The 15,518-nt window shown below is 37.5% G+C and overlaps 3 protein-coding genes across 10 annotated transcripts; 1 reads left to right on the top strand and 2 right to left on the bottom strand.

Moving 5' to 3' along the window:
- Positions 1 to 414: 414 nt before the first annotated feature.
- On the bottom strand, positions 415 to 4,528 carry LOC121811452. Of its 2 annotated transcripts, XM_042212310.1 has the most exons (5): positions 4,167 to 4,528; positions 3,201 to 3,321; positions 2,559 to 2,989; positions 2,087 to 2,408; positions 415 to 1,831 (listed from the first exon to the last, which is right to left on the bottom strand). In XM_042212310.1, the coding sequence occupies exons 1-5, from the start codon at positions 4,199 to 4,201 to the stop codon at positions 815 to 817; spliced, it is 1,926 nt and encodes a 641-aa protein (XP_042068244.1). In that variant the 5' UTR covers positions 4,202 to 4,528; the 3' UTR covers positions 415 to 814. The 2 variants fall into 2 exon arrangements, with proteins under 2 accessions (XP_042068244.1, XP_042068245.1); XM_042212311.1 differs by lacking the exon at positions 4,167 to 4,528 and having other exon boundaries at positions 2,559 to 2,982.
- A 2,448-nt stretch (positions 4,529 to 6,976) lies between these two features.
- On the top strand, positions 6,977 to 12,551 carry LOC121741504. Of its 7 annotated transcripts, none has more exons than XM_042134276.1 (18): positions 6,977 to 7,129; positions 7,189 to 7,326; positions 7,588 to 7,638; positions 7,747 to 7,983; positions 8,150 to 8,248; positions 8,352 to 8,407; positions 8,688 to 8,799; positions 9,154 to 9,333; positions 9,428 to 9,676; positions 10,035 to 10,214; positions 10,311 to 10,478; positions 10,572 to 10,694; positions 10,864 to 11,163; positions 11,262 to 11,360; positions 11,437 to 11,613; positions 11,711 to 11,919; positions 12,002 to 12,034; positions 12,249 to 12,551. In XM_042134276.1, coding segments are annotated over exons 2-18 (2,409 nt in total). In that variant the 5' UTR covers positions 6,977 to 7,129; positions 7,189 to 7,191; the 3' UTR covers positions 12,250 to 12,551. The 7 variants fall into 7 exon arrangements, 6 of the variants coding, with proteins under 6 accessions (XP_041990210.1, XP_041990214.1, XP_041990212.1 ...); XM_042134277.1 differs by having other exon boundaries at positions 7,011 to 7,129; positions 7,175 to 7,326; XR_006037887.1 differs by having other exon boundaries at positions 6,993 to 7,326; positions 12,002 to 12,161.
- Positions 12,552 to 12,657: 106 nt separating this feature from the next.
- Positions 12,658 to 15,491, bottom strand: LOC121741505 (GRF1-interacting factor 2-like). Its single transcript, XM_042134282.1, has 4 exons — positions 15,198 to 15,491; positions 14,606 to 14,682; positions 13,376 to 13,460; positions 12,658 to 13,245 (listed from the first exon to the last, which is right to left on the bottom strand). The coding sequence occupies exons 1-4, from the start codon at positions 15,276 to 15,278 to the stop codon at positions 12,913 to 12,915; spliced, it is 576 nt and encodes a 191-aa protein (XP_041990216.1). The 5' UTR covers positions 15,279 to 15,491; the 3' UTR covers positions 12,658 to 12,912.
- Positions 15,492 to 15,518: the final 27 nt, after the last annotated feature.

Below are 15,518 nucleotides of genomic sequence, written 5' to 3'. Positions count from 1 at the left end.
TCAATAAAAATGAAATCTTTATTCAACTCAATACTTCTAAACAAATTAATTAATTTAAATTCGAATGAAAGTGATTGGGTATTATTTTGGGAAGTGTTTGGTTGCTAACTTAGGTTGAAATATTTTGCTATGAATGTCATATGTTGGTGACATGATGCTTTTCTTCCTTAACTGGCGGCAACGTCACGACGTGATAAATCAAGATCAACTAAAATCGATCTCACCAATCCATCATTATATAATTCAAGAATGCACATGGTGTAGTGTGCTATTAAGATCTGAATCCATATTTTTTTTCCTAGTAGAAAATTCACTAGGACATTTAAGTTCGTGATGCTTGCGACCAAGTTTTAAATTCTTGAAAACATCAAATTTTGCTGAAAATTTATGATTTTATAGACCAACATCCCAAAATAAATTAAATTACCAATATTCCATTGGAAAATAATAAAAACATGGTACTACTATATTACATCATATGTCCAACAAAATAAATGCCCCTTCAATATATCTACTAAAAAGAAGGGGGCCTTTGTTTCTAGATGTATCATACAACAGAAGAAACTCTCTTTCATTGCTCACATTGAGCATGTTACAAGATATAAATATGTATCAATGCTGCTCTCTACAGAACTAAACAAGCTGATTAAAGTTGAAGGTGGTAAAATTCTACTACTAATTACTACAAGATGTTCACTCCAAGGTAATAAGAAGCAAAAAAAGAGTTATGTAATAATCCATACCCACCAAAAGAAGCAATTCTTGATCACACCATTCAAGGCTACCTGTACATGCTTGGTCCGGGGTGTCCATCTTAAGGAGACAAGCGTATGAACGGTGGTAGCCCCTTCTCGGAGTTCAGTGAAGTCCTTGAAATCTCTTCCTTGTTTGAAGAAATATTGGTGTATGGGAAAAACGGATACAATTCTTGAGGTGGTGGGACACGAGGATCAAGATGGTTCGTTGAGGTAGAAGGGCTGGGATCGCCTCCCCCAAGCCGAGGCTGGCTAAGAAACCTATGCGGAGGAGCTGCAGTAGACCTTATTTCTGGAGTAAAGCTTCTGCTTGGAGCAGTGTACATGCGGTGTAGGTCACGTGATACATCACTTCTTGGCTCCACATATGGTTCGGTGAAATTGGCAAAAATTAGTTGTGGACCAATGCCGGGATTGACTCTAGCAGTCGGTTCAAACTGATAATCTGTTGGCAATCTGAAGAGGCCAGGGGTTGCGAAGGGAATCTGGAAGCCATTCATCGTGTTTGTGTAGGCGTTGGGAGGTTGAATGACTCTGCCAGACATTCGTTCTGCTACCTGATGCGAGCTACTGAGTTTCTCGTTCAGTGATAGTTTGGCACGCTGGAGTGCTTCCAGGACAGATCCTAAACTAGTAGAAGTTTCCTGAGGCACGACTGCAAGATCGAAGGATGAGGAAGCCCCTGAGAGAGGGACGTTTTTCCCTGCATAAGGCTGAGATGTCTTTTCTGGCACTTGTTCTGTGGACATATATTGTCGGGATCTGTGTCTGGATGCCTCATCGGCAGCTCTCCCTGAGAAATCTTCAAGACTTTTCTCTGTCTTGGGAAATGAAAACTCGGATGCTGATGATTCGGGGGCAGCTATGCTGGTGTTGTGTTTGTCATCCCGCAAGCTTCCCTTCTCGTCGTCTGCTGCAGGTGGTGAACCTTTGGAATTCTGGGGAGGTTCAGCTGCCTGTTGCTTCACTTCTTGATCGTCAGAATCCAATGTCGCAGCAGCACCAGGCGGCTCGAGTGATTTTGTCTCGTATCGTTCTTCAGTCACATCCGAATGGATACCTGGATCACATGAATCCTGATAGTAAATGGAGAAAATTGTTGTTAGATAAAATGCATGAACGTTATATAATGAAGCTATTTCTATGACGTCTAGAATTTGACGAAGACGCTGGGATTGCTTCTCTTAAATCACGAACTCAAATTAAACTTCAATCGAATATGCAACCCGAAAGACCATATAAAGGAGAAAGCACAAACACAAAATGGCATGTAGATAGCCGAAGTATACCTAAGGTGCAAAATTGAACCGGCCAAAACAGATAAAGCATACCTGTGTGCCATTGTTATTCTCTCTGAACTTTTCTTCCCATTCTCTTTGGGCATTCTCCTCCTCTTCGTATCGGCAAATGAGCTGCGCCTGATGCAACAGTGCACTTTCCATGTCTTTGTCCTTTTCCGGTACACCAAAATGGTGGCCATTAACTTTTTGGGTTCCATTACTTTTTCCGGAAACTGTTTTTTCCGGAGGGTTTTCCCCATTAGCGTACCCAGAAGTTTCTGGCGATGCAATGGCCTCGCCATCAGAACCGTTTGATGAGCCTTTGGAGTGCGTGGTCTTCTCAGTCCCGTCATTCTGCAACTCTTCTACTGATCTGGCACCACAAAACAGAATCACATCATCATTGATGATCTGAGGAACTTACTTTGCAGCTCGAGCAAATCACGAATAATGCTCCATAACCAAAACATGATCACATGTTGAAATGAACTACACATTAAAATTCATGGAAAGCAAATGCTACCTTGTGTGTCTGCGCCTTATCCTACGACATGATTTTCCACTCCTTGATGACGAACCGTTAGATGAAAAACAAGCTCTTCTTCTGACGGGATCTATGTGTTTCTTCTTTTCAACGGAATGCTGAGAATCTCGAGTACTTTTCCAGGACAAGCTTCTACCAGTTGATGGAGAAGATTCAATTTCAGAACTGGTATACGCCTCCATCTCGTTATTTCTTGATTTCAAGTTGGTTGAAGCTTCTCCTGTCGTCAAAGGACCATTGCGAACTTCAAAGTCCTGTGAGTTTTCCTCCTGCTCGGATGATGAATCGAATTCTACAGATACATCACCTATTTCATGTTTTTTCAGAACCACAAGAATATCTGATGTCGCCTTTTCAGCCTTTTCTCTCTGAAGCGAAACAAACTTTAGCTGTTCTTCGAGTTCTGCCACCTTCATCGTATTTTACAAGTTTAGATAGACCGATTATCTAAGAAGGTAAGACAGTGGAATGAAGAGAATGAAGAGATGCATTCACATCCTCAAAACCATTCCATTTTGAATAATTCCTCAAAAATCATGAAATGAGTGGAAAATGCTGACCAAAAAAATACATTTAACAGCCAATGCAAGTCAAAGGGAACTAAAAATTACTGCAACTCACCCTATTAGCCAGCTCATGAGCTCTTTCCCTTGCTGTTTTTGAGACAGATCTTTCAGATAACAGCCTTGCTCGTAGAAATTCGATTGTCATTGGATCTGATTCTTCCATGTTCTCAGTTTTCCTGACAAATAAAAAATAAAAAATGATCAGCTCATGCATGTTATAAACTCCCTAATTCTTCCCCTTTACCCCTAAACTTTAACTTCATGGGATATCCGAAACAACGGAAGTGCAACTCCAAACGTGATTTTAAAGTGATAACTTGCAAAAGGCATGGTGTTCAAGCCAACACGGAAGCTGAAGAAGATGAAGAAGAGGGAAACTAATGCTTTCTTCGGTCATATCATATTTGTATAACACTATATCTAGATTCAAGCGACAAAACACAGAAAATACTATTCTTGACAACATAACATTTATGCCTTTTCGTATTCTTTGAGTAAAATTGATCCCAAAACAACAACATCCTGACCCTGAGCTACTAAAACAAGTAGTAACTTACATTTCCATAAGCAATCCATACATTCATACCGCACATTATTGAGACGAACATCTAGTACCCCAAATCACGTTTCGTATCCTATTCCAACTTCATTTAGACATGTCATGAACACAAATCGTCACAATCGAGATACCTAGCTTGGGACGCAACATCATTCCCAAAAAGAGCACACACTGCACAATATATACTTCAAGTCTAAACTACTCTGCTCCTAAATTCAATTTCATTTCACACTCAACTCATCATGGATTTGGCCATCGTTTTTTCTAGACACGACAATCACAAAAACTGCATATATCTTTACTTTTACAGAAAAAGGCCCTCTTTCTAAAAAAACACAAAATGCGTTAAACACCAAATTTCCAATAGAATTTCCCTTAAAAATGAAAAATAAGCAAATCTTGCTAAAAATACAATAAAAACACGATATTTAGTTTGAAATTAAAAAAAAAGTAAATCTATACCTCAGCTCCCGATCTTCATTTGCAGAAGTTGACATTTCTAGCTCTCTTGGCCTCCGGAAGAAGCGAAACTAAAAAAAAAAGGTCTAAAAATGCTTCAAAAGGTTTGAGAGGCGATCAATTTTAGTACTCCAGCTCCAGTAGATTTGATCAGCACTCCAATAGAAGACAAAAACCCACAAAAATTGAGATGAAAAGAAGGAATTTTTTAGGCAATATTGCATTTTTGTAACCTTGAGAAACACGGTGTCCGCGGAAGTCAATTGAGACTAAGCCTAAAGTAAAAGTAGGGTCTTCCATTTTCATTTTATTTTTCAGTTTGGAATTCTGTTAGTTTATCACAACTTCCCCCAAATCAACAATAACAGTTCAATTTCTGTCTGAAAACAACAAACATGAAATCGTAATAGTAATTGTAACAGTTATAGTACTCCATGTTTTAAAAAGATTGGATTCATTTGGTATACACAAACAAACAAATTATTTTAGGTTTCATTTGAATTCGACGAATTAGATAAGTTATTTTAAGATATTAAGTTCGATTTACAACCATTATAACTAATTTTTTAAAAATATCTCAAAACTTTAAAATGTATGTAACTTTTTTGATTTAAATTATTTTTTCGCACAACATATATCAAATTAAAGATAATTTCAATAGGGATTCTAACGAGATCTCACTTGCATATATTCCGATGTCAAAATTTTTAAAAAAAATCACAAATTTTCAATTTTTTCTTACAACAATAAATGTCATCCTGATATATAAAATATGTCAATATAATATATGTAGAATGTTAATATAAGCAAGGTGTTAACATTCTCAAAGCATTGTGTTGATACTTTTCTAATACTATATTCACATTTAATTAATAAAAACAAAAATTACACGTGACAAATTATAGACCCCAAGTTTTCTAGAATCCTATAGTCTTAAATTAGTTGTAGTTAGCGATTCATCACTCACCCAGAATATACTACTATGTATACTCCTATACAGGCAATACATAAAGAAAACAAATGTTCAATAATTACAATTTGATCGCTTGATCAAATTATGGAACTTAGTCAAATAAATAAGAAATCGCAGTAGCAGTACTTTTTGGGCATGGTGTATCTTCAAGCTTCAGTGTTTTTATAAAATTAAAAATATCTATATATTTGGGAGGAAATTATATTTGTAATCAAGTTTTGTGATATTTTAGTTGAAATCACATGGAATTTAATCTAAGTCAACCGCCGCGTTTATCGTATAATAACTTCACACGACTAAGAAATTTTATTTTATTGATAAAAAATTAGTTGTTTCTTGGGATACAAGTGATTTTGAGGCTTATAAATATGTGCCTCCATAAGTACAAAATAAACTCTAACATTTAAACCTATTTATCAATCCACAACATTCTTTTTCAAAATATTGCCCACTTTTTTTTATTAAAAGTTTGATTATAGTTTGCAACGATAGAATGGAGATCGATCTATTCGACAATCATGGTTATACAAAGACTCACAATTTAATCAGATGGAAGTCGGGAAAAATGATCGACTCGAGGCTTCTTGATTTGCTAGAATCGTTGGGAGAGATCTACATCAAAAGGCGCGAATTCTTTAAGAAGATTTTTGACGAAACTTATGAAGAATTGTTTGAGATGGTCGGAAAGGCCTTGAAGAATATGAAGAAAATGGAGAAGACAAAGAGCATGAGGCGAAGCATGAGCATGAGGGTGATTGGGACTAGATGAATTGACGACGAGATCGATGAGATAAGAGACGAGAGATTCAAGGTTAAGACTCCAAATGTGATCGTAGTGGGACAAGATGATCTAACTCAGACCGCAAAAGATCATGGTCTGACTCAGATCGCAAAAGATTCATTCATCTAGTACACTGTGATTCTCCATTTATTTATCGTGTAATTATGTATACATACTTTTTAAATTTGTTTTGCATTTTTTTAGCTTTTCATAGTTTGACAATGATTTAAGTATATACACTACTAATTGAAAGTGTTTGTACATTGGCAGTGACCATCCTACAATGAATAAAGTTATTGAAATTATAGTCTGAAAATTTTGTAAACGATATTCATTAAGAAAATACTAATTTTTTTTTGTTGTAATAATGAATACATTCTTTTGTATCCAAAACACAAATATTTTAAATTGATCCAAATTTTTTTATTAAACTTACAATTATATAATTTTTAATTTTCTTTTATTATTTTAATCATCATAAAATGTACTATAATTTCATAAATAAATGAGATAATTTAAAATTTTGAATTTTTAGTTTTAATTGAATATATAAGTTTCAAATAATTAAATTTGACTCCATAACTTAAATGGCTATTATAGTAAAAATATAGTAGTACTAATTAATTACAACTACTAAGAGCATCCACAATAGCGGATGTCCCGATGAACGTCGGACCGGCGTGCCGGACGTTCGCCATTAGGCAGCATGCATACGGATACGGACGTCCGCTGCGGACACCGGAGTTCATCGGCTTTCCGGGACGTCCGTTGGACGTCCGCCATTGCGTTGACATGATGGACGACCCGATTTTTTATTGTTTTTTGTGGATGTCCGTCGGGATGTCCTTGAGGATGTCCGTCATTGTATAGTGAGGTGTCTTTATGACGTGCCAGGTGGTATTTTTAGGAAGTCCGTCGGGATGTCCGCCGGGACATCCGTCTGATCGTGGATTCCCTAAGCAGAATATTTCTCACTAAAAAAAAGAGAAAACGAAACTAGTCCACGGAAATTCATAGGTGCGAAGCAGGCAAATATTTTTTAAGCCCCTCTAAAACCCTTAATTCATAACAGAACCCCAAAATCTGCCGCAAAAACGTACAAAAATTTGTTGGATTCTGTTCGTCGTTACTATCTTTCTACATACTTCCAAATCCCATCTCCATTTTCTGTTCGCTTACTCTGATTTCTCTCTCTACGTCTGGCCTTTTGAGGTAAGGTTTCTCACCACAAATTAGGGCATTTTTAAGGATAAAAAGTGTGATTTTTTTAGTTAATGGAGGCCGCCCCCGGTGCTACTGCCGCGGTGCGCAATGGCGGGGTTGCGATGCCGGCTTCTTCCTCGTTTGAACCTTCCCGCGACGAGTGGCGCGTAGTATCTGAGCAATCGGTTAGAAGCTCCGGTAACGAGGTGAGGATCTGCTTGTAATGGCGTTATTTAGCCTTAGAATTCGGATTGGGAAATTATTTTTGGGGAAAATGAACTGAAGGTCCGGAAATTAGTGAATATTCTGCTAGTGCTGCTATATTCCTGTTTAGTTGTCTGATTCTCGGAGCTCTACTTGTAGAAAATAGTGTCTGATGTAACATTGCACTAAAATTTGGGTCTTTTTTTGTGAATAATTCTCTCTGTATTTTTACTATGTTTGTGCCTTTGTGGCTGCATGCACAGGAGCTGGAGCGCTCAAAAGTAGGTCGATCGGATGAGAGATTAATATACGAGGTGATAGCTGTGTTCTGCAGAACTATTTTTTCTTCTTATTCTCTATAGCTGGTTAGTTGTTGCAATAAATTGATGAAAATGAAAATAAATGATTGTTTTTATGTGAAGGTGCAGCATGGAAGAAGGCAACTCGATGTTGATTTTCACTCGATCGCGATTGATGGGGGTCTGGATAATGATATTTTGCAGCAAAGACTTCACAATGTAGTGGAAAAAAGGGAGGAGTTGCAGAACATGGAGCTTGAACTTCGAGCCCAAATATCCGCACGATCTGAAGTTGCGAGATTGCATAATACATTTGATGGTCAGATAAAAGAGCACATGAATGCCAATGTCAAACTGCAGGTTTTTGTATTTATTTTGTTATGGAAACCGTGATGTATGTATACTGCTACTGCATTGTGGACAATCATGACTTTTCACTAAGGTGCCATCCACTGTGGGTATACACAAGGATGTGTGCTAATCATGGACGTTTCTTGCTAACCTTGGAAGGTTGGTTGATTTATAGGAACAACTGCATGAAAAGGAACAGAAGATATATGAGTTGGAGAGAAGGATGGATGAAAAGGAAAGAGAATTACATGCTATCAGATTGGACAGTGAAGCGGTCAGTTTAAAAATTTGATGCTTTATATTTTCTCTTTGATTGGGAGTCTGCTACTGGTTCATGGTGAATATTTCTGAGTCTAACCTTTCCTCTTGTTTAGCAGGCTTGGGCCAAAGAGGCTCTTTTAAGGGAACAAAACAACAAGCTCCAGAGCTACATGTATTTTTCTTTAATCTTGAATGTATCTTTTCCTATTTCTTATTTGTATTCTTCTTATTAGATGATATTAGAAATCATGTTTCTTTGTTATCTAATCTTTTTTGTTGCATGCTTTACTCGAACTCATTACTTACTTTTAAGTAGTTTTTCTGTCATAATAAGCTATACTTTAATGTTTTTCTTGCAATGTTTGCATCATGGGTAATTGTGTAGGGCTGAAATAATTTATATATCTTGCAACTACTATGTGTACGTCTCACATTCTCACAATTCTTTGTAGGATGGAGAGGGATAATGTCGAAGCTGATAGAGCACAGCATATTAAACAAATTCATGATCTTCAGGAACATATTCAAGAAAAAGAGCGCCAGTTCCTTGAATTGCAGGAACAGGTTTCTTGATTATTTTATGTGTCATGCGTATCTTTATCTTTGCAACATTGTCTCATTAGTTTCCTGGAGCACCTGTTTAATCGCCATTTAGTTAGCTTCTTTAGTTCAGATTGATATTAATTGCGTTTGTGTAAACAATATGGGTTTGGTCTTGTTGACTTACACTACTCTATTTATGTTATCACTGCACTGGAGCTTTTGTTTGTCTTTGTGTGTGTGATACTGGTTGATAGTTCTGTTGAGATGTAATATTAGTTTGTTCTCTAGGTAACGTTTTATTTGACAATGTGACTAAAGTTTTATCTGCCAAGTTTTTAAAGATTATAATACAGCAGATTGCAATGTCTGTTGCAGCATAGGATTGCTCAAGAAACTGCCATTTTTAAAGATGAGCAGATAAGGGATGCACAAACTTGGATATCTCGTGCTCAGGAAATTGATGCATTGCAAACATCCGCTAATCACACCTTACAATCTGAACTGAGAGAACGAACAGAACAGTATAATCAGTTGTGGCTTGGCTGTCAAAGACAGGTTCTTAAGATGAAACAATCATACTAGAAGCCATTTGCAACATTGGTTGTTCTCATTTTCTTTTTGTAGCTAAAATAATATACTCTGATGTCAGTTTGGGGAAATGGAAAGGCTTCATTTGCACGTACAACAGCTCCAGGTTGAAATGGCCGATTCAAGAGAAAAGAGTAGAAACCAATCAGATGTGTCTCATGTTTTGCATACAAATTCAAATGACGCGTCTCGACTTGAACATGCGAATGGTATCCAGTTGGAGGTGAATGATCGCAACTCACCCGCTGTAAACACTGGTAGCTTAGAAAATGGAAATTCTGAAACTTCTGGAGGGACCACTGTAACACAGGTAAATCTTCTGAATTCTTTTTTGTTGGTATTTTTATACAAGCTTTTCTCTATTTGTGCCCTTTTGAAGCTGGAAGCTCTAACATTGTTTGCATGCCTAGTAACTCTGTAATTAGCACTCGTTTCTTTCAGTTTCTCATATTAGTACTAGATTTTGCAAATTCATAGTTGTCAAAAGTATCCATCTACGCATAGGAGCTGAAATGAAGGAAGGATTCCTGCTGTAATTAGTTCAAGTCGCAATGTAGAAAACATTTCCCCAACTTTTTGTTCTGCTCACCTTTTTCTGTTTGCTGAGTTTTTTTTTTTTCTTTTTCTTCTTGCTGAGTTTTGTTCCCTCTTTTTTCTCTCTTGAACAGAATGACCAAGTTAATGGTGTTCCATTTGCTCGATCATCCATGTTTAGTATGCCGGCCTACCTTCCAACTGCATTGCATCCATTTGTAATGCAACATGGTGTACCTCATCCCTCACAAGTCACACAGTCTCCTTTGTCATTATCCGGTATGCCATTGGTGCAAAATTGGCAGAGCCAGCAGGTAAACGGTCTATTGCCTTTTTTTCCTATGTTAGTTGATTTTGTGCATTTCTTTGTTTATATAAACCTAAACCCTATATAAACTGAACATTTGCAGTATCCTGAGCAAACTGAAGGAAATTTGTCTAGGACAGATTCTCATTTTGACCATGAAGCATTAGCCGTAAATGAGCATGCTCATCGTGCAAACTATGTGGATGCAAGCATCGATTCACAGCTAGATGCTGCTGATTCTGTGGTTCCATCACCAAATGGAGAGGTAGAGGTTGGTTGCTTAAAGATGACTCTTGTACACATGGCTGTGTTCCTTATTTATGCCCTTATATATCTTGTTTATAACTATGTCATGCATTTTTAGGTGCATGACTCTATAGATGAGAGCCATGACAAAGCCCAATCTCAGCTGAACTTGCAGCAAATATCATCCCAGTTTCATGAGGCTCTTAGAGTGGATCCCCTTGATAATGGCAACGACGATAAGGTTTTTCTAATGTTCCTCTAGCACTTGTTTTGCAATTTACTTCTGTATAATTGCTTGGCCATAGCCTATGTGCTGAAACTTATGGTCTTGAATCTGGACTTAATTCCTATGTTTAGTATGCTTCTTTAAAATTAAATTGATCAAACTACCACTACTACTACTACCTCAGGAGAAGAAAGGCACACCTGTAACTAGTCACAGCATGGATGACAGAAATGCAATGATGGAACATCCTAGTTTTGCAATCAATGCATCTTCATCAGAAGGACAAACCCGTGCTGTTAATTTTAGCGAAACAGCCTCATGTACTGCCTCAAGTGATGCTTCAACCATTGCCTTTGCTTCCATGGAGCAGAAGAGTAATATAGCTGGAAATCTTGGGGAAAGTTATCTATTGGACGAAAGAGCATTGCTGGCTTCTATAGCTCGTGCTATAGGATCTGGTGGCAGGACCAGAATTAGTTCAACTGTGAGTTAATTTATCTGCTCCCACTTCATATTAGTAAATATATGTACTACTATGACTGTTATTCGGTGCCTGCTGATATCTGACATGTCTTGGTACAGCTTCCAAATAGACTTGGAAAAATGCTTGCACCTCTTCACTGGCATGATTATAAAAAGAAGTATGGGAAGCTTGATGATTTTGTGGGCAATCATCCTGATGTAAGTCCCCTTAGTCTTTATGTTTCAACATCTTGGTAGATGATGATCATTCAATGTGACTGTTATCTTGCTGCAGTTATTTTTGATCGAGGGAGACTACATTCAGCTACGAGAAGGTGCACAGAAAACCATAGCAGCCACAGCAACTGCTGCTAAAGTGGCCGCTGCAGCTGCAGCTGCTCCATCTTCTTTCACATCACTGACTCCTTCTGTAGCAGTTACTCCCATGGCACATTCCCACAGATCGAAAAAGGTGTCCTCTTGAATTCTCCTGTAAACTCTGACAAGGCCCCAGTTTCCATGATTTTGTAGTTGTTGGGCTTCCAAATATGTCTGACCATCCTTCTCAGTTCTCAGCATTGCAAAGTCAGAACTTGAACGGCAGCAACTTTCATGTTGCTGGAGGAGTCTCAAATGGTATTTTGAACAAATCAAATGCCGAACCGAAGAGCTCAGTTGGCAATGGGATGTGCCCTGACAGAATTGGTTATCATCAAAGCAAGGGTCCATCTCACGGGAAGCCTGGTATGACCATGGCTGTGCAAAAACCGAACAACAGGTTCTTCATAAGAATTTAGCAATTTGTCCAATAATAATCATTTCCTTAGACAATAAAATCTCATTATTATATTTTATTTCAGGACAACTACTGCTGCATCAAGTCCCAGAAGATAGTAAGTACGCGTATATTTGGATTGTGCTGTTTTCTTACAAACAGAGACCTTTGCTTGTGAATCTCCTGATGGCATAAACTATCACTTACATATGATCCAAGGATGAAGAAAAGCATGCACCAAATTAGTAATTGGACTTTAAATCGATAAAATGTGTATTATGTTTGATTACATGGATCCACTCATCATCTTGACTTCTGACTTTCATGTGCAGGATATTTTGGTAATTTGAGCGACGTGCTGATTAACTTTATGCACAACTGACCGGGCAGAGCAGACGCTTACAGGAAGAAGCTGTAACATGTCAAGTTGAAATATGCATTTCTATCTATCCCCTTGGAAATGTGATTCAAGATATAATTATGTATTGGTTACCGTATAGTAAATGGGGCTTTTTTCCTATTGGTGTCAAGCTATCCCATTTCTTATAGCTTTAATTTTGATGATGACTAAACTGAACCCCAACCATACTTCTATTTTGACCAATATGACATTAATCTATGCCAGGTTGTATGTATTCTTGTGATCCCTTTACCTCTATGTTAGTACGTGTTTGAATTTTGATTTATTTTCTGAAAATGTGTAGCCTACATAATGTGCTACCAAATGGAGTTCCAGATCAATTTCAGTGTAACACAAACATTCATTTGATACAGTGCATACATGAAAACTGGAGATCTATGTCTAGCTATGTAACTCGTCAGTCTTACAATGCCTCAGACTTTTTGAACCATCATTCTACAACATCTAAACCTAAATAATTTATAGTAATATCAAAACATTCATCTTAACTATTTCGGTTCATACTTAACCGTGGAAAGGTACTACTACTGAGCTGGATACAGCCATCACGGAAAGTGAAGCAAGCCTTAAAAGTATCATTCTCGGCCATCTGCAGGTCCAAAACTGGAGTTTCCTTGGTTATCACCGGAGACACCCTCCAGCATGCCTGACTGGCTTCCTGGAAAGCCCATTGAACCGCTCGGACCTGGCTGCCCAGGTAGTTGCAAGCCGTTGGGCCCTCCTCCAAGACTGAAATGGGCTGGAAGTTGCTGCTGGAACTGGAGCATCTGATTCTGCTGGTCCTGAGGCCGGAGAGCATTGAGCTGAAAGGGTGACTTCGCAACAGGAGCACCGGGTTGCTGCATTATTGGAGTATGGCTTTGCAGACCCGGACCAGTTCCTTGGGTTGCCACTAAACTATTAGGAAGCTGCATGAGAATATCATTTCATTAGGAGCAAGTATTGTGTGTCTCACCAGCACTGGAGGAATATACTTGGGTTACCGTTGCTGGTATAAACGCAATATCCAGTAGATTCATAATAAAACGATAGATGAACCTGTGAAGGGATTCCGGATCCTGGAGGCTGCGCATCAGCAATAGCAGCTAAATACATTAAATTCTTCTGAAGGATAGCTTGGTACCTGAAACATTTGACATGATTGAGGAATCAAGGGTACATTTGGCTTCATTTTTCGACTATATTTGCATTCTTGATACATACTTCCAGAGTAACACATCACTATTTCCCAACTTATCCTTCAAACACATCACTGTTTTACTAAGAATATTTCAGCTTCACATCACACTTTCCAGCTTATCTTCAAACACATTCCACCACAACAGCTGAAATTAATCCAACATAGCCTAAAGGTCTCTAGGTAAATATTGGGATTTCCATGTTGCATAGCAGCCTCAGGAAGTAAATCCAACATTCACACATTAAAAAATGCCAATAGAGTAACAAGAATTCTAGATGTTTTGGATATGGCTGCTCCGATATCCATAGAAGAAATGCACGCGACTAATATTGACAAACTCTTACAATGCCTAATTCTATTTCCACTTCTTAGCTCCTCTTTACTTTAAGTAGCATACTGCTCTCAATTATAACTTTTGAGTTTTAAGATTTCCTTTTGAACAATAACTACTACACGGAAATCCCAATATTTTGGTAATCAAATGGCACACGAAGGCAATGCCATTTTGGTAAAGTGTATATTAAGTGAAATACCAGCAACAAATACATCCTACTATATAGCAACATCAGTAGATAAAGGTAAGGATATAACAATGTAGAAACACTATTGAAAAGTCGAAAATAGCTAAAAGGACAGAAAGAAAGATGATTATAGAGAATATAGTCTGAAATTTAGAATTTCAGAAAAAATACCACTTTATTCATAGTTGGGATAGATATAGATGTGTATTTCATCTTTGTGCATCACATTCACATATCGGGAAAACTGTAAGTTCTGATATTAGCTATATTTTCTTTGACACAATTCAAAGCCAAAATTGAAAGAGCTAATTCAAAGCCAAAATTGAAAGAGCTTTTGTTAGTTATGGAAACAACTCATAGCTTAAATGCAACAAATGAGTTCTTCAGCTCTAGTTAAATTTACATTGTCCACACCATTTAAGAAGTCGTTTCAGAAACATTGTACTTGGAAACAAAGGATAAAGTTAAGTGATGACAAAAGTGCTGCAAACAATGACAATGGTAAAGATAAACAATCTATCTATCAATTAAACAAACCACTGGCAAACAAGAAGAAATGCGACTCACCTAGCGCACTCTGCTATTTTCCCCATATTCTGATTCTCCAGTATCGCCACAATAAGATTTTTGTTCTCATCCAAATACTGCATCAAGCATAATGATGGATACATTAAATCTTCCATTAAGTCGTTCAAATCCAAGAACAACTAGTAAATCTGTGCAGTACTAGTTAAGCCAACAAGCAAACAAAGCTACACCTATAATGGTTCTTGTTTTGGAAAAATACAAAAAGCACAAATCAAAGAAAGCAAAAGTTGGCCAAAATCAAAACCTTTACAAACAATGCATCATATGAAATCCAAGAACAACATTAATGGATGCACAAACATTTACATATTGGTGTTGGTTATGCATTTATTACTGTTGAAATGCATTTATGATGCATTTTAATGCCAGTAATCCAATTAGCACGAATTTAAGTTAGAACATAGTAGACGATTAAAAAAACCCCTATAAATGGAAATCCACAAAATCCTATAAATGCGTCATCCACACTCAGCAAAACTTTTCTATTTCGCTTCGATTTGTGAATACATACATATGCAAGCCTTTCAAACGCTTATGCAAGTAGTTGTACTCCCAGCAGTGAGAGGTGTACCTTCTGAATCTGCTCGGTGGAGACGACATTGATCGCCGCCGGTGAAGCTTGATTCATTGTCTGCGGCGCCTGTTGCTGCATTTCTCAGCAATTTAAGCTGAACCCTTCCTAATTCCCTCGATAATTAACCTTAAAATTGGGTATTCGGGAGCAAAGAAATCGAAAATTTTCTGATTTAGCCGAAGACGAAAGAGAATTTGGAAATTGAATTCTAAATTAGGCTACTATACTAATTTCCACTTTATGCGCAGCTTGCTATTCTTCTGCCTCTTCAACCTATTTTATCCGATTTCATAAATTATTTCTTTTCCTGAAAAATTG

Source organism: Salvia splendens, chromosome 7 (assembly GCF_004379255.2).
Source record: "Salvia splendens isolate huo1 chromosome 7, SspV2, whole genome shotgun sequence".
Taxonomy (NCBI): domain Eukaryota; kingdom Viridiplantae; phylum Streptophyta; class Magnoliopsida; order Lamiales; family Lamiaceae; genus Salvia; species Salvia splendens.
This window is presented reverse-complemented; position numbering and strand designations above follow the sequence as displayed.